The sequence below is a fragment of the Arvicola amphibius genome, chromosome X, assembly GCF_903992535.2.
Source record: "Arvicola amphibius chromosome X, mArvAmp1.2, whole genome shotgun sequence".
Classification (NCBI taxonomy): domain Eukaryota; kingdom Metazoa; phylum Chordata; class Mammalia; order Rodentia; family Cricetidae; genus Arvicola; species Arvicola amphibius.
Genome location: NC_052065.1, coordinates 26,965,806 through 26,984,407, shown reverse-complemented (window position 1 = coordinate 26,984,407; position 18,602 = coordinate 26,965,806). Strand labels below are relative to the sequence as shown.

At 36.5% G+C, this 18,602-nt stretch overlaps 1 protein-coding gene across 6 annotated transcripts in view; it reads right to left on the bottom strand.

Annotated features, from left to right (window-relative positions):
• Nucleotides 1-18,602, bottom strand: part of Usp9x (ubiquitin specific peptidase 9 X-linked) — a 137,754-nt gene that overhangs the window by 73,145 nt on the left and 46,007 nt on the right. For all 6 annotated transcript variants that reach the window (XM_038315968.1, XM_038315973.1, XM_038315972.1 and 3 more), the window contains 5 exons: nt 12,954-13,207; nt 7,926-8,071; nt 5,396-5,475; nt 4,184-4,296; nt 2,782-3,000 (listed from right to left, as the gene is read on the bottom strand). In XM_038315968.1, coding sequence (XP_038171896.1) covers nt 2,782-3,000; nt 4,184-4,296; nt 5,396-5,475; nt 7,926-8,071; nt 12,954-13,049 — 654 coding nt within the window. In that variant the 5' untranslated portion in view covers nt 13,050-13,207. The remainder of the gene's footprint in view (nt 1-2,781; nt 3,001-4,183; nt 4,297-5,395; nt 5,476-7,925; nt 8,072-12,953; nt 13,208-18,602) is intronic.

The window sequence follows — 18,602 nt, the reverse complement described above, 5'->3', positions numbered from 1 at the left end:
CCAATACAGGGTTTCTCTCTACAGCCCTGGCTGTCCTGAAACTCACTCTGAAGACCTTGAACTCAGAGATCTGCCTGCCTCTGACTTCTGGGTGCTGGGATGAATGGCATGTGTCACTGAGATAATTTCTTATTACAGTTATAAGCATTTAAAATTTCCATATGTTTAGAATAATCTTGAAGCCTAAAAATGAACTGTCAATTAAAAACTAGCCCATGCCACAGGAGTTGAACACTTCGCTACCAAGAACAAAGGCTTAGGTTTGATACACTGCTTGCACTGCAGGAGGAACAAAAGGAGAAAAAAAAATAAAAAAAAAAAAGAAAGAAAAGAAAACCCAATTATACCATGGCATGTGTTACTACTAATTAGAACTTCTGGATACTTTAGCTAATTTACATAAATGTATTCAATTCCCATCTTACTAACCTTATTAATAAAGTTTGCCATTTAAAAAAAACTGAAAATGAAATGAAAGGTTACAAAAGAATTAAATATATCAGCCAGGCAGTGATGGTGCACTCCTTTAATCCCAGCACTGGGAGGCAGAGGCAGGCGGACCTCTGTGAGTTTTGAGGCCAGCCTGGTCTACAAGAGCGAGTTCCAGGACATGCTCCAAAGCTAGAGAAACCTTTTCTTGGAAAAAAAATTAAATATATCAGAAAGCTAAATACCCAAGACAACCTTTTACACCTTGCCACCCTCTAAAAGGCCGCATTTTGAAATTAAATGAGAAGAAAATACAGTTTTTTGCCCTAGGCAAAAAAAAAAAAAAATACCCACAGCTGTATTTAAAAAGAGGGAATGTAGAATACAGATTCTGTTTATTGGGCAATGGTGGTGCTCACCTTTAACCCCAGTACTCGGGGCAGAGGCAGGTGGGAATTGTTGAGTTCAAGGCAAACCTGACCTACAGCATGAGTTCCAGGGTAGCCAGGGTACACTGAGAAACCCTGTCTCAAGAAACCAAGGTAACAAATACAATAAGCTAATCGTAACAATTGAAATTTTAAGTTCTCTAAGACTAGACACTGTCTTATTGCAGTAAGTTCAATATTTCCCTATCTTTTAATTTATTTTAACGACCAATCCTAGGTCATTAAACTCTCAGTATTTATTTTACGTGTATGTTTGCCTTTATATACTTCACCATGTGCATGTCTGGTGCCAGAGGCCAGAGGAGAACATTAGGTTCAATGGAGTCAAAATTAAGGGAGATTATAGCATCCAAATGGTGACTCACAAACTGAACCCAGATTCTCCACAAGCGCAACAAGTGCTCTTTAACCACTGAGCCATCTATTCAAGCTCACCAGATCTCTTTTATGATTACTTGTAAAAAAGTACATGTTTGCTATGTATTTTTTTTATATTTCTTCAGTAACTAGAATGAGACTACTGAGTTGATATACTTAATAGTTACATTCTTTCTCTTTTAAGATTTTATGTTTATAAGTGTTCGGTATGCATGTGCACTACCTTTGGGTGGAGGTCAGGAGGAGGCAACACATACCCCAGAACTGGCAACATTAAACCAGTCTTACATAGAAAAAATTTTTTAAATGATTCTATAGCCTAGAATGTGCATGCTCTTTGCGGGGGGGGGGGGGGGGGGGGGGGGGTTGAGAAAAGTTTTGTCTAACAGCACCGGCTGTACTGGAACAAGAGATCCACCTGCCTCTGCATCCCAAGTGCAGGAATTAAAGGTGTGCATCACCACCTCCTGATAATCAATTTTTAAAAACATTTAACAATAAAAGTCACAAAATTCCTCTGACTTTTAATATTTCTTGGCTGATTAGGAGAAGGGAAAAAAAAACCCAAATCTTAAAAATATCTCTCTTGGGAGCAGACAGGTAGGTAGCTCAGCTGTTAAGCAGTGACTGCTCTTACAGATGAATTGGGTTCAATTCCCAGCACTCACATGGGAATTGTGGATTACAGGGGATTCAATACCTTCTTCTGGCCTCTGAAGGGCACCAGGTCTGTACATGGTGTAAAAACATACACACAGGCAAATTACTCATGCACATGAAACAAAAACAAATCTTAAAAGTTTCCTTAAAGTCTATATTTAGAAACTATGTATTAGCGGCACTTACTAAAATAAATTGAAATTATAAAAGTATAAATTTAAAAGTATATACTTTAAAAAACTAAAGTACAGTCTGCTTATTTTTAACTATATATTTTAGTAAAATTTCAAAGTTTTATCTTCCTGCTTCCATTTTATAATTTCCATTATTTTACTTTTGTGATTTATTATTTATTATTAAGCATATATAACACATTCCTATTCTGGAGTTAAAAAAATATCATGGCTTTATTATCTATACCTGAGGTTTCTAATCAGTCATAATTTTTCTCTATTACTATTATAAATGAAACAAATATCTTGTATTAACCAAATTATGACTATTTCTAGGTTGAGTAAAAGATAATAGGGATTAACTATACATGGAGGAGGGAATCATAAACACTGAACTGAAATGAAATACTGTGACTACGCAAAGGCTCCTAGTGCTATATACTGTTTCATTGAAAGTCTCAAAGCCACATTTGGTTGTCAGATCTCAACTATTACTACACAGAAAAACTAAACACTAGAATACAATAAAACAGTTCGGGTATAAAATCAAGAATTCAAACCATAATGCAAAATCCCTTTCAGAGTATAATTAAATTAGTCTTTTTCTGTCTTCACAAGAGATTGAGATTAAAGTTCTGCAGTAGAACAAAACAATCTTAATGTTTAATTTTGAAAGTAACAAACCAACATACTTTTGGTGATCGAGGGTCTGGAGAACGAGCAAAAAGTTCATCTTCAGGCACCTGAGCACTTGAGGACACTGATTCGCACGGACGTGTACCATTGTAGATATGGAATTTGCAATGAGGATTTAAGGCCATGGCAAGAAGTTCTAGAAGTGGAAACCAGTCTTGGGCCAATTTAGCCACACATAGCTCCACCAGGCGATGAGTATTGTTAATAATACATCTCTGTTATATATGGGAGAAAGGTGATTTAGAATGTGAAATACTGCAATTTCAAATAAAAGTTGCAATGCAATCCTAATTACTCTTAATATTAAATGAACTCCCCATTTTATACTGATTACTTGAATATATTTAATCCACTAGTATTATCACCCAATTAATCTGTTTTATAATTTATATGGTGTGTACTTTCAAGAAGTTACTTGCTTAAAAATGAAGTAATGAGTTGCCAGATCCTGCTCTATGTCTTCAGACAAGATACAAATTCCCTTTTTTCCCTGTTTAGAATTCTTACACTGGAAGCAACAATTCTAAAATTAAAATAATGTATCAGTTACTTCAAATGGAAGACTATACACTGACAAATCATATTTCTAAATCTGAAATTGTTATATTGTGACTTTTACCCCATCATTGTAACTGAAAATATGTTCAAAATATAAAAACATCATTGGCTTTATGACTATGTCCATAGTGAAACAAGTAATAGGTCTGTAGCAGTTACAGCATTTCATTAGTCCAAATACAACTCTTTAAACGAAATTTGATTGCATCCTACAAATAACAAATACTAAAGTATTTTCATTTGCTTCTGTTCATTATTCGGAGATATTATAGCCCCTGAATTATCTACTTAAAAGGGATGACAATTGTAAATTGAATTCAGACTAGAGAATTGTTTAGACAGTAACTCATGGCTTAAACACTTAGAAGTTTTAGGTGCCAAAACTGAAATATGCATGTTTCTTTGCTGTTCTTTTCTGCAGCGAGTTCATTTCTCATTACCTCTACAACACTGACTTTTCTAGTCCCTCAAATATGCATTACATTTTACCCATCTTGGGCAATTTTGCCTTCCTTAACAATATATAAAATAGGTAAAACTACATCTTACAATTGACTGCATTATATTTTCAATAAAATGGGGGGATTTGCCCAAGTTCAAAAGGTACTAGAGAACCAGGGAGAAAGATTAAATCAAGTATTTTTAGCTCTAAATCTCATGCTAGCTTTAAATGCCCATGCTGCCTCTAACAGAAATAATTTACTATAGAATTACTTTAAAAGTTAAACATTTATACTCCAATCGGCCAACTATATCATACACAAATACACACATACTTGCCCTCCCCACCGAAAGGATCACTATATAATCTGCTTTTTAAAAGTCAAATGGAAAACTCACATGAATCTCAAACTTCCAGCCACTCACTGCTTCATCTGTAAGGATTTTTGTGAATGAGATTGTTAGCCCATCTCGGAAAAATCGCTGACATGCTTCACTTTTAACATCAAGACCTAAGAAAGGGGAGGAAAAAATTACTTCACAATGTTCAACTGAGTGATGAAAGACATGAGTAATTGGAAACCTCAATGACAGGCTAGCAGTTACAGGGTACGTCTGAAAAAAAGTTAACAGCATTATCATAACACTATTGTTATTTCAAAGTTTCTACAAGTCAGAAAGGAAACTTAATTCAGAAATAAACTTTTAAAAATTATTAAGAAAAATTTATGTGTGTGTGTGTGTGTGCGCGCGCGCGCCTGATGTATACCGTGTTTCATGCAGGTACTATAAGGGGCCAGAAGACGGTGTCTGATTCCTAGGAGCTGACATTACAGGTGATTATGAGCCAATGATCGTGGGTGCTAGGAACTAAATAAACCTGGGTCCCCTTCTCTGCAAGAGCAGCAAACATTAATAACTAACTGCTTGGCTATTTTGAGGCCTCCCGAATCAAATTCTAAAATAATTATGCAGAAGTGATAATATTAACAACAACTCAGGGCTGAAGCTATAGCTTAGTGCAAGGGTAGCTAGTCTAACATATACTACAATCTTAGGTTTTATCATCAATGAAGTAAAAAAAAATAAAAGAAATAAATATGAGACTATAACTTAAACCCAAAATGAGTTAGTGCCATGTGACAGAGACTCAAGCATTTTGTTCTGAAAGTCTTAAATTTGTCATTTCACAATTATTTTTTAAATATTAGCTTGCAAACTATGTACTTAGCGCCCACTCTTACCTTTACTATTCTCCAAGTGACCAAGTAAGATGCATTGCTTCTTTTTTGTTTGTTTGTTTTTCGAGACAGGGTTTCTCTGTAGCTTTGCCTACAGAGTACTTAATTGTAAAAACTTGTGTGTATATTATGGAATTCCCACAACAGGAATAAATCTTTGCGTGACTGCAAATCTAAACAATGGACTTGCTCTTTAGAAATATAAACACATATACATGTTCTGTCTAGCACTCTTGAGGACTGTCCTTTTTAAACAAACGAGAGCTTTATCTGTAAGCTTGTGTTTTAACAGGAAAATAAAGTTTTCAGGAATAAAGTGAAAATATATGTAGTAGCACACATTTAGAAAAGCATTGACACTCAGACATACCTTTCTTGCTAAGATCAATAGCAGCTTCTAAAAGCACTTCTAATTCCCCTTTTGGCAAAACTGGAACGACCCATCGAGGCCTAAGAATTTATAAAATAGAGGCTTAATGGTTGTGTATTAAATATAAAACGTACTATAGTCAGTTACTAATTACAATTATTCATTTTACTATGAAAATATTAAGAATTAACTAAAATAACATTAAACACTAACAGTGTGCCTGGCTGAATTTTCTTTTTAACAATTAAGTATCATTTGTTGTATCTACAAGAAGACTTTTAAAAAATGTAAGAAATATTATAATAAAATACCAAATTGTGCATCAGATGCCTATTATTAAACTTCACAGGAAAGGGCTTTCAAAATTCAGATTAGAAGTATGCTTTGAACTTCTTCACAAAGAACAAAAACTTCAGGAGGCCAAGACTGATTCATGCCTCATAATCTAGCAATTTTTTCTAAAGAATCTGCAAAATCCACAGGTGACCCCCCCTTAAACAAAGATGCAGCCTTCTCTTTAGTTTCAGTGCTGACCATCTGGCTATCCACCCTTTTCATAGGCCTTCCCAATCATCACCATTAATTCACCCATTGTCCCCAGAAGAGTCAACCTTCTTCTAGCCAACCACTGAAATTTCTCCTAAGAGCTGGTCTTAACTCAATCTCAACTGCTCTTGCCCCTTTTTAGTAAAAACATTCCATTAATAACCTATTGGAAATAAATAACTACCCACCATTATTTTAAAAATGTCCTTTGCATTTTTCTTCCATAAAGAATTGTTTTTATGCAACCTAATATCTAGCCTGCATATTTTATCAACCACTAGACAAATCTGAAATGTAACAATGCAACTTTCCGCTATGTCATTTCTGCTATTAAGAAAAACCAAGAACCATTATATATATATCCTAACATTGATCTGACACAGCCCAGCTTACTATACCCAAAACTTGCAATTACCATAAATGGAGAAAACATGATACAAATTCAAACAATATTTACCTACAAATACAGCCTTACAGAAGGTGCAAGTAGGAAAACTCCCCCAAAAAAGTAAAAGAAAAAAATTGATTCGACAATAATTCATTGCATGTGATTATTATAAGCTGCTACTAGGAGCAAAAATTCTTTTAAATGTTCCCTTTAAGATGAATCAATTGAAAATATTCCAAACAAGTAAAACAAGTTACAAAATTATAAGATTTTCTATGTACAGAAAAATACATATATAGTTATAAACACGAATATGGAACAATGTACTCCTGATTTATGTTAAGAGAAATTTTTGGTTGGGATATGTAAAGGGGATAAAGCTGGGGGAAGGGGTTAGATAAATTTTATTTACTATATATTATACAACATAGTTCTATGCTTATTTAACAATGCATACTTATTACTAAGGACTTTAGATTTTTGTTTTGTGTTTTCTCTCCAAATAGGGTCTATGTGGCTCTGGCTGCCCTAGAACTTACTATGTAGTCCAGGATTATCCTGAACTCACAGAGATCTGCCTGCCTCTGCCTCCCAAGTGCTGAGATTAATGATGTGCACCACTACACCCAGCTCAGTTTGTTTAATGCAGAGGACTTTTATTTCTCCATGTATCTAACAGTTTTTACTTTGATTAAGTAAAAATACACCAAAAAAAATCAAAATTCCTAAGAGTATATTTTCATTATCCTTTTAAAAATGTTCTCTTTTTAATTATTTTATGTGTATGAGAGTATTAAGTCTGCATGTATGCTTGGTACTTTTCAAGGCCAAAAGAGGTAACCATAACTCCCCGGGTCTAGAATAACAGATGACAGATGGGTGCTGCCATACGGTGCCAGGAACAGAATCTGAGTCCTCTGGAAAAGCAGCAAGTACTCTTGCTGGTTGAGCCATTCATTGCTCCAGTGTCCACTACTCTTTCTGAGGGACCCTTGTTGAGCTCATACTACCCAGTGAGGACTACACTCAGATAGGGTGTTTTGACATACACTTCTGTTTCTTTACATTCTTTCCTTACCCTAAAGAACATCTTAAAAGTATCATGAAGGGCATGTCCTGTTTGTTTCAGGGATACCCTAAAGTTATTAAACTTAGGAATATGCCAACTGAAAACCTGCTTCATCATTGGTCAGATGGTGGCACATGCCCTTACCAGCACTGGGAGGCAGAGGCAGGTGGATCTCTGTGAGCTCAAGGCCAGCCTGGTCTACAGAGCGAGTTCCAGGACAGTCAAGACTGTTGTAAGAGAAACCCTGTCTTCAAAAACCAAAGGAAAACAAAACAACAAACAAAAAACCGCAAACAGTTCTACTTTGGAATCAAAAAAATATGGCCCGATGTAGGTGCCTATTGTTAACCTCAAAATTTCTCACTCTTTTTCATTATATCCACCAAGAACCATGGGTTATAAAGTACTTGGTAGTGATTATGATGGCAGTAGATTCCTCATCACTGTCTTTGTGTTACCTATCACATAGAATGCTGGAAAACCTGGCTTTCTTATGTATTAATACACCAGAAACAAAACCAACTGACCTGTTGATCATATCATCTAACTTTGCCAAGTCAGTATGTGGAAATGCAGGTTCCTCATCTTCAATCTGTGGAGGGGCATCACCTTGACCTTGCTCATCAGGAGGAGTTGCCGGGGAATTCTCATTGGAAGAATCGGGTGATGAAGTCTTGATTAAAAATTAAATATTCAGATATTAACTTTCTATAACACAAACACACTAGTCCAAACACTAATAGATTAGTAATATTTTTTAAAATGTCAGTAGCATAAAATTTTACAAAGAGATCACTGAAAGCTTATGATTTAATATGTTCTTTCAGAATTTGTGAACTATGAAATGAAGTAAGCAACTTAATGATGAATTTTTACATTTAACATGGAAAACACTGCAGTTACCACACAAAGTCACCAGAAGAATTCAAGTGCCAGAAGCCCCATATAAAGAGCTAAATTGAAGTCTGTAACTTTAGAAACCTGTTTTTAACAGCCAAAACACTTTGTCCTGTGCTTACAAGCTCACAAAAAATATGGACAAAAACCAATTTTAAACATCTATAAATACCACACCAACAAATAAAACAACAGCAAGGACATTTTAATTACCTCCTTGTGATCATTTTAATGTAAAAATAAAACGATTCATGGATGTGTAAATTTTCAATAAAATTAGGACTGTCAGCCGGGCGGTGGTGGCGCACGCCTTCAATCCCAGCACTCGGGAGGCAGAGGCAGGTGGATCTCTGTGAGTTCGAGGCCAGCCTGGTCTACAAGAGCTAGTTCCAGGACAGGCTCTAAAAAAGCTGCAGAGAAACCCTGTCTCGAAAAACCAAAAAAAAAAAAAAAAAAAAAAAAAAAAAAAAAAAATAGGACTGTCATCTGTCCTTTTCATTTTCAGAATCAGGGCTGTATCTGTTCCCTTTCCAGTCAATATCTAAGTAGTCAAAATTTTCAGCATTGCACAAATTAAAATTAATGAGCTTTCCATGTATAAATCTTGTAGAAAGCAAATTTTTCTTTAAGACAGGACACTAGAAATATTTACTACAACAATATAGACAATTTGTTTAAAAACTATTAGCATACATTGTCAAATTACATTCTAGAACGTTCTCAAATACTGCATATCTGAGGAATGTTCATCCCATTTGTCACTCGTTTTTATGACATACTTGGAGCTTTAAAATCTATATGCACAGATTTTTAAAGCTAAAAATTTGATTAAGAAATTCCCCTTTATGGGCCAGCAAGATGGCTTAGTAAGGTGCTTGCCACTGAGCCTGATGACTCAAGCTAAACAAGAACACACATGGCTCAAAAATGACTACCTCTACTTACTAATTTTTTAAAATTTTCTCTTTATTTTATTTCAGTATGTGTAAAGTTATCAAGAAACTGAGTCCTGGGCTGGAGGGATGACTCAGCAGTTAAGAGTATCCACTGCTCTTACAGAGAATTGGAGTTCAATTCTCAGCACCCATACCAGGAAGCTCACAACCACCAGTTCCAGGGAGATATCACACTACCTCTGTAGGTACCTGTACTTAGTGCATATATCCACACATAGATGCACATACACACATATAATTAAAAATAATGAAAAGAAAAACGGAACAACATAAACAAAACCCTAAGCCCTAATCGGACACTGATTAAATCTTTGGTTGCTTCTTTATGGCCCAACAGTATCAGATTTTGTAAAATAAATAAAATCTTATCATTAAATAACATAGAATAGCCTGGATGGTGGTGGCACACACTTTTAATCCCAGCAGTTGAAAGGTAAAGGAAGGCATATCTCTGTGAATTCAAAGTCAATATAGTTTACAATGTGAGTTCCAGGACAGCCAGTGCTACAAAGAAACAAGCCCTATCTTGAAAAAACCAAAACCAAACCAAATCAAACCAAAAAATAGAAATAAGAAACAAGGAGAAATTCTATAGGTAAAGAGTGGTTCTATAGGTAAGAATGTAATTCACTTTTATTCTTTTGTTTTAAAGATGAGAGTTATCGTCAATAGATGAAAAATATATATTAATACCTAACAGACATGAAATACTACTATCACAATCCTAAGACCGCTACAAAACCAAGTATATTTTAAAATAAAATTAATGTCTTAAAAAAGATTTTGTTCATATATATACCATTTCCTTCCTGCCTGCATGTATGCCTGTATACCAGAAGAAAAAAACAGATCTCATTATAGATGATTGTGAGCCACTATGTAGTTGCTAGGAACTGAACTCAGGACCTCTGAAAGTTTTCTTAACCTCTAAACCATCTCATCTCTCCAGCTCCATAACATACACTTTTAATCCCAGCACTTGGGAGGCAAAGACAGGAAAATCCTTGAGTTTAAGGCCAGTCTGATTTACGTGGGAGTTCCAGGACAACCAGATACATAGTGAGAAACCCTGTTTCAAAATAAATATAACGTTAACGAACAAGATTTCTTTTCACTGAAAGCCCTGCCAAGCCATGAAAATTGCAAGAAGAGGTTAGAATCCACATACAACACAGATAATAAAGAAGAGGGAGAAAGATAAACTACTAGTTCCTGGTTTAAAAAGTCATTATTGGTGTCCAACAATCCTTTGACTATATTTAAAAAAACTTGAATACTGATCTTCAAATTTATGGGACAGGAAAAACTTTACTTTGTCAAGTTTTGTGACCATATGTATTAGCATTTTATGTCTCAAAAAAATAAGAACTAGAAAAGGAAATGAATTAAGAAAGTTGGCACATTTGAAAGGGAGGACCTGGTTTGCTCATTTTCTCTCAAGTGGCAGAGGAAGGGGAGGAAGACACACAGACAGACAAGAGAAAGAAAGAGAGAGAGGTCTCTTCTATCAGACTAATGATAGAATATAACCTCTAACAGCTGAATAGTAAAAACCTAGCCCCAAATCACAAATATAAGTACTCTACAATAACAACACTTTTGCTTTAAAACTTACTCATACAAACTCCACAAAAATGTATGCCCATTACTCATACACAACCTCAACCAGTTTACCCATAGCAGTACTACAGGGGCTGCATTATCACAAATGTATAAAACTATATAGATTAGAAAGGGCTAAGATAAATTTCAGAAGATAAAAACAAAAAAATCAAATCCAAAGAAAGTAAAGAACAGTAAGAACATGTGGTATGTTTTGGGGGAATATCAAAGTCCCCAAAAATATTTGGGGGGCATTAATGACATTGGTAAGCCCCTAGAAAGATTAATCAGGAGAGAGAATACAAATCAGCAGTATCAGAGAGGAATAAAGACACCGCCACAAGCCCCCAATATAAAAAAAAAATAGTACAGCACTCGGGAGGCAGAGGCAGGCGGATCTCTGTGAGTTCGAGGCCAGCCTGGTCTACAAGAGCTAGTTCCAGGACAGGCTCTAAAAAAGCTGCAGAGAAACCCTGTCTTGAAAAACCAAAAAAAAAAAAAAAAATAGTAAAAAGGATATTTCAGGATCTGAGGTGAGAAGCATATTCAGGAACCTGAGTTCCATTTCAGTACCCAAGGGCACAAACAGTATTATAAACAACTACATCTAAATAAAGTTGGTGCTTTAGATGAAGTGGACAAAACTGACCCCCCCCCCCAAAAAAAAGAAAAAAATTTTTAAAGAAAATCCTTCTTGGGCTGGAGAGATGGCTCAGAGGTTAAGAGCGTTGCCTGCTCTTCCAAAGGTCCTGAGTTCAATTCCCAGCAACTGCATGGTTGTAATGGGGTCTGGTGCCCTCTTCTGGCCTGCAGGCATATACACAGACAGAACATTGTATACATGATAGATAGGATGGATGGATGGATGGATGGATGGATAGATGGATAGATAGATAGATGATAGATAGATAGATAGATAGAAAGAAAGATGAGAGAGAGAGAGAGAGAGAGAGAGAGAGAGAGAGAGAGAGAGAGAGAGAGAGAGAGAGAAAGAAAGAAAGACAGACAGACCGACCGACCGACCTTCTTTAAAAAATGGATCTAGGCTGGGCATAGTAGCACACACCTTTAATCCCAGCACTTGGGAAGCAAAAGCAAGTAGATCTCTGTAAATTTGAAGCCAACTTGGTCTACACTAGTTCCAGAACAGCTAGGGCTATGTAGAGAAACCCTGTCTCGAAAAAAAAAAGGAAAAAAAAAAATGGATCTACACAGGGTTTGTTTTTTTTTTTTTTTTTTTTTTTGCTGTTGTTTGTTTTTGTTATTGTTTTTTAAAACCAGTAAATTTTACTAGTAAAAATCTTCCAATGGGGGAACAGGAACCAGGAGAACCAGAAACTTTACCTAAGTCGAATATAAAGTATAAAAATATTACTTTAAGGCCGGGCGGTGGTGGCACACGCCTTTAATCCCAGCACTCGGGAGGCAGAGGCAGGCGGATCTCTGAGTTCGAGGCCAGCCTGGTCTACAAGAGCTAGCTCCAGGACAGGCTCTAGAAACTACAGGGAAACCCTGTCTCGAAAAATCAAAAAAAAAAAAAAAAAACCAAAAAAAATTATTACTTTAAGAGCATCGGGACAAAGAAAGAAACTGACACCAGTATCTATACTAAGAGATCTTTACGAACATTTCACTTGATCCTCAAATAATGCCATGAAGTTCCATTACTGTTATCCCTATCATACAAACGAAGAAACTCAGGTTTAGAAATTATGTAACTTATCCAGTCATAAAGCTGGTATGGTGCAAAGGTAAAATTTGAACACCAGTATTAAGACTTCATTCTATATTCTTTAAAAAGTCTTATTGTAAACTGATTAATTTATGATTTTATGTATATGGCATACAAAAAATTAGAGTTATGATTTACTTGGTCCCATAGGCTACACTGAATAATGGTTTCTCCCAGAATCGACACGGGGCTTAAATCTTTAGTTTTATTGAAGACTGACAATGTAAGCACTAGAGTTTTTTGTTACAGCTGAAGACCTGTATTTACTTTTCTTAAACAAAACATTTATTTTTTATGGTTGCTTTACAATCATTTCTATCATGTTTCCACACAGGAGAAACTCAAATGTGTCTTTATCTATGTCTTACCTGATTCTGTTGGAGAGGGGGCTGAGACTGTCCATCAGGAGCTTGGCCCTGGTTGTCATTCCCTCCAACTGGAGAGCCACGAGTCGTGGCTGTCATACTCGACACAGGGCAGATCTTTGCAATTTTGTCTGCTTATGTAGTTGTCTTACGAAAAGAAATTATAGTCCACTTATAGAAGATGAAGTACCAGCATTTGTCAGTCTTAAAAAGCTCCAATTCAAGAATAAAACATCTTGCAGAGACCATTGCATAACCTACAAGTAAAAGGAAAGAGAACATTTTACTTTAGATATAACTATCATGAACTAAAACACTGTTACAAAGTTCAGTATCATGAGTGAATCAAGTCAAGAGAGCATAACTAAAATGACGGGTAAAAAGTAAAAAAAAAATCTAAAGCTTCATTACTACATTCAACTTAATGGTTCTATAGTTATTATTCCACAAAACCATGTAAGTCTAGCTTTATCAGGAAGTATTTCAATTTTCTCCTGGAACTGATTCCAAAGACAGGTACCAAGAAGTTAGTTGCCACTCAGTTAAATCATGGAATGGTAAACTGTCCTTAACTAGCGGGCTAATCCCTTAAGTATACTGAAAAAGCATGTACATCAGAACAAAAAACACAAACTGACTTGTAAATTTTTTTTTTTTTGGTTTTTCGAGACAGGGTTTCTCTGCAGCTTTAGAGCCTTGTCCTGGAGCTAGTGTAGACCAGGCTGGTCTCGAACTCACAGAGATCCGCCTGCCTCTGCCTCCCGAGTGCTGGGATTAAAGGCATGCGCCACCACTGCACGGCGACTTGTAAATTTTTTAAGAGAGACTACTTATCTAACAAAGATAGCAAATTAGTTCGTTCGTGTACACACACACACACACACACACACACACACAAGCGCGCGCACAAAAAAGAAGCAAATCTATCAACATCTAGATCTTGGATTTCAGATTCCATAATTATGAGAAATCCAAGCTCTATTTTATTTCCTATTCTCATTCCAAACCAAATGACTGCAAACCTTGTCATAGTAAACTGTATAGCATACTACCCTAATACAACTGAATTCATCCTAATACAACTGAATTCATCAAGTAATAATAAAGTTTCCACTTTTGATAAGGTGTTAATCACAGCACTTTGGAGCCCTAATCAAGGCAACAAGTCCCAACCACTTAGTAACAAGCATTCTTCTCAAACTAACAAAAGTACACAAAATACTACTAAAACTTTAAATCCATATTTATTAGACTACCGAGTTTCTTTTGGCCTGCAGAGTAAAAGCACCTGTGCTTTTAATGGCACTTATGTCCAGGTTCCTCATCAGATGGAATCAGGCCTATACTTCACTTTGAAAATAACAAACAAAAATCTCTTGTGATTAAATCTAATGTGAAATGTATTTGGGTCTAATTTTCACGACTCCCACTAAAATTAAAATAAACCCTAAAATTGAAGTATCACCCAACCCACTGACTGTGAGAGATTGCCTATAAACATTACAAAATTTCTTCTTATACAGCATGGTATATAAAACTACTTGGAACTCCTGCACTTCAGCATCATAACTATAAAGTGCAAGGACTTTATACAACTCATTTGTTTCTCCTGTCTGTCTGTATATTATAGAAGGTAACTATTACTTTCCCCTTTTCCCATAGTCAAAAATAAGAGTTGCAGTTTATTAAACCTATTCAGAACCAAATCTAATTTGTATCTGCCTCTACATTATGTTTTCTTAAAGTAAAGAAAAACAAAGTGTACCTTTTACCGATGGGTTAATGAGGAAAATGAAATGGTGACTGGTTATAGGTCTCTGATAGAAAACTACTTCTTCAATATTTCATATGTAAGACTATTTTGCCTGTGAAAGCAGTGACCTCAGAGGCCAGAAGAGGGAGACAGATCCCTTGGAACTGGAGCTAAGATTGCCAGCCACCCTCCCATAAATACTATTAGGAGGTGTGGCTTTGTTGGAGGAAGTTATCACTGTGGGAGCAGACTTTGAGCTCTTATGTACATTCAAGATACAAGATACAGTAAGACGCACCGCTTCCTGCTGCCTGAAACATGTACTCTAAAGCTACCTCTCTAGCACCTTGCCTGCCTGCATACTGCCATGATGATAATCCCTGAACTGTAAGCCACCCCAATTAAATGTTTTCCTTTATAAGAGAGAGGAGGAAAAAAAAGATTGCCAGTCACCACGAGTTCTGGGAACCAAACCCAGGGGGCTCTAATCTCCTGGAACTGGAGCTATAGACAGTTGTGATCTGCCACGTGGGTCCTGGGAACTGAACCAGAGACCTCTGCAAGATCAGTAAACCACCAAGCCATCTTTCTTGCCTACTATACACATAGGCACAGACAAGACACACCTCCTTCCTTACATATATATTCAAAAGTCCTACTCTATAGTCAAACGAAAGCTATTGGATAAAAGTGATGAGAAAAAAATCATCCCAGACAAAAGCACCACATAGACTACTAAGGGGCAAAATTATAGAAATCTATCAATCAAAAATTTTTGAAGATAGATGATTCCTAAAATTGAACTTTTCAATGAATTATTTCCTTGTGTTAAATATTCTAAAACGTAACTAGTTATATTAATAAACTGACTTATTTTTAAAAATTAAGTTTTTTAAAAATAAGCTGGGGAGATAGCTCAGTGCACAAAATACCTGCTACAGAAGCACGAGGACCTGAGTTTAATTCTCAGCACCCCCATAAAGAGCCAGACAAAGCAGCACGTTTGCAATCTCAGCACTGGGAAATAGAGATAGTAGGATCCCTGGGGTTTACTAGCCAGCTACTGTAGCTCAATCTTTGAGTTCCAGTTTAGTTAGTACTGGTGGCTTGCCACCAAGCCTGACAACCTGAGTTTGATCCCTGAGATCCACATGGTAAAAGGAAAGAGCCAATTTCTATAGTCTGTCCTCTTTCTTCCACACACATGCTGTGGCACAAATGCAGTAAGAAATTTAAAAGGGATGGATAGATACAGCAGTTAAGAGCACTGGCTATTCTTGTAGAAAACTCAGGTTATATTCCTATAATCTACAAGAAGTTTATTATCCTCTGTAACTCCCAGGGGATCAATCAGATAACCTTTTCTGGCTTTCTCAAGCACCAGGCATGCATGTGGTACACATATATGCAGGTAAAACAGACATAATTTTTTTTAATTAAAAAATTTAAAAAATAAGGAAGAGAGTAATTAAGAAAGATAAACCAGCATTGACCTCTGGCACCCATAGACACACAAAATTTGTAAAAAATATTATTCAATGGGCACATGAAAGGTGAAAGGTCATGCTATGGAGTTTTAAAGACAATACATTTATAATTTAACATTAAGCCCATAGCCATAAATACAAACATCTCTAAGCAATCTTATTTTAAAATTTTTAAAACTGTTTGGCAGTGTTGGCACGCTGCCTTTAATCCCAGCACTCGGGCAGAATCAAGTGTATCTCTGAGTTTAAGGCTAGCCTGGTCAAGTTCCAGGACAGCCAGTGATACACATAGAAATCTTGTCTCGAGCCGGGCCGTGGTGGCGCACGCCTTTAATCCCAGCACTCGGGAGGCAGAGGCAGGCGGATCTCTGAGTTCGAGGCCAGCCTGGTCTACAAGAGCTAGTTCCAGGACAGGCTCTAGAAACTACAGGGAAACCCTGTCTCGAAAAAAAAAAACAAAAAAAATATGAAATCTTGTCTCGAAAAATAACAACAAAAGGTAACAACAAACAAACAAACAAAAAAAAAAACAAGAAAAGAAAAAAAATGACAAGAAAAAAGAAATTCCAAACAAACCTCAGGGGACAATTTGCTAAAACTCAAGTCTCACCTTCCACTATGTAGGTCCTAGGGATTGAACTTGAGTTGTCAGGTTTGGAGGCAGGAACCTTTATCTGCTGTGTCATCTCACCGGCCCCTCTAAGCAATTTTTAAATTTAACCTTTCCTCAAAAACAAAAGATATCCCTGGAGCCCGGCTGTGGTGGCACACGCCTTTAATCCCAGCACTTGGGAGAGAGAGGCAGATGGATCTCTGTGAGTTTGAGGCCAGCCTGGTCTACAAGAGCTAGTTCCAGGACAGGCTCCAAAGCTACAGAGAAACCCTGTCTCAAAAAACCAGATAGACAGATATCTACATAGATAGGTAAAAGATCTCATTGTCCTAGCTCCCAATACTCCTATAATTATCAGTACATGAGCTCATCATTCTGAATTTTTATGATTCCAACCATTAAGAACGAGGTTCCAAGTGTGATGTCTGGTCTAGACAACTTTACAACCAATCAATTCAGAAAATGCAAATGAGGATGTTCAATTTTTGGTATGTTACTCCATGTCAACTAAATATTCACATTCTATTTTCAACACTAGTTAGAGCCCTCCACATAAATCTTGTAACTAAGTCACTTCTATCTGGCTATGGCTCTATCCTAAGGATAATTTCCTCGAAGTCAAAATAGACATGCACCCTGCACTTGAAAGTCCTTATGGCAACAGAAATGTACAACTTAGAAATGCTTGATAATTAGCCAAATTCTCTTTACTCAGGCCTTCTCCACAGTGAGGTCTGTCAAGTCCTACATATACAATTATGATAATGAAAGCTTCAGTAGATGTTAGTATCCATTCTAGGCATTTTCAAAGCCAACTTTTCAGGCTATTGTAATTTGACAAATTTTAAATTAAAAAATGACTTCAAGAATGGTGCTATCAGGAGCTCTGGTGAGCAGTTTCCTCAGTAAAAGCACCAACACCAGGTAGGGAAAAAATTAAGTCTCTGGAAATTGTCTTAAGAACATCGATAACAAACTACAAAACTTTTGAGCAAGAAAAATATACCATTATCTCATTTAAACCACTGCACTTTTCATTCTACAGGAGCACACCAAAGAACAATGGGCTCTCCCCTTCTAGTTAATAGTATCTCCCTGGGAGAAAAAAAGTAGCTAGATTTCTCATCAATCCAGCAAGAGGTTCTATTGCAGGGAAGACTATCAGGTCTGGGCTCCTTTGTTCCACTCAGGTCCCACTTGTGGGACACAAGTTCTACTTCAAGGGCAGCAAACCAAAAATACTATAGTCCTAATGTAATGGTTCTCACCACAATCCATCCATAGGGTCAAGGTTCCAAGGCAGGAGACAGGCTGAGTCACAGAGTGAATGTTGGCTCCATGAAGCACTCTGCACAGGGTAAGTAAGTGCTTTAACTATAACAGAAGCCAGCTACAGTCTACTGCTTCAGTTCTGGTGGTATAAAGTTCCACCAGGGGTGGGGGATGGGGGCAGAGAGTAAAAACAGAAATCTCTAAAGTTCTCTTATAGTAAACTGGCTATATTTCGATTAAGATATTGGTAGTTCCATAAAAGTCAACAAATTAAAATACCTAACTAGCAGTTTACCAAAGAGAACAAGGGAAATGGAACTATAACCAACCAACCTGGGTCAAAATAGAACCTTAAGAACCAGCACAAAAGATTATCCCTGAAAAATGAGAATTCAATTGATCAGGGATCAGACTGTGGGGAATTTTATAAGCCAAAACATCATGTAAAACAACAGAGCAATCAGTAGGTAATTAGTAAAAGCTAATAGTTGGGTGGAGGAGCGCGGGCAAAGACAAAAGTACAAGTG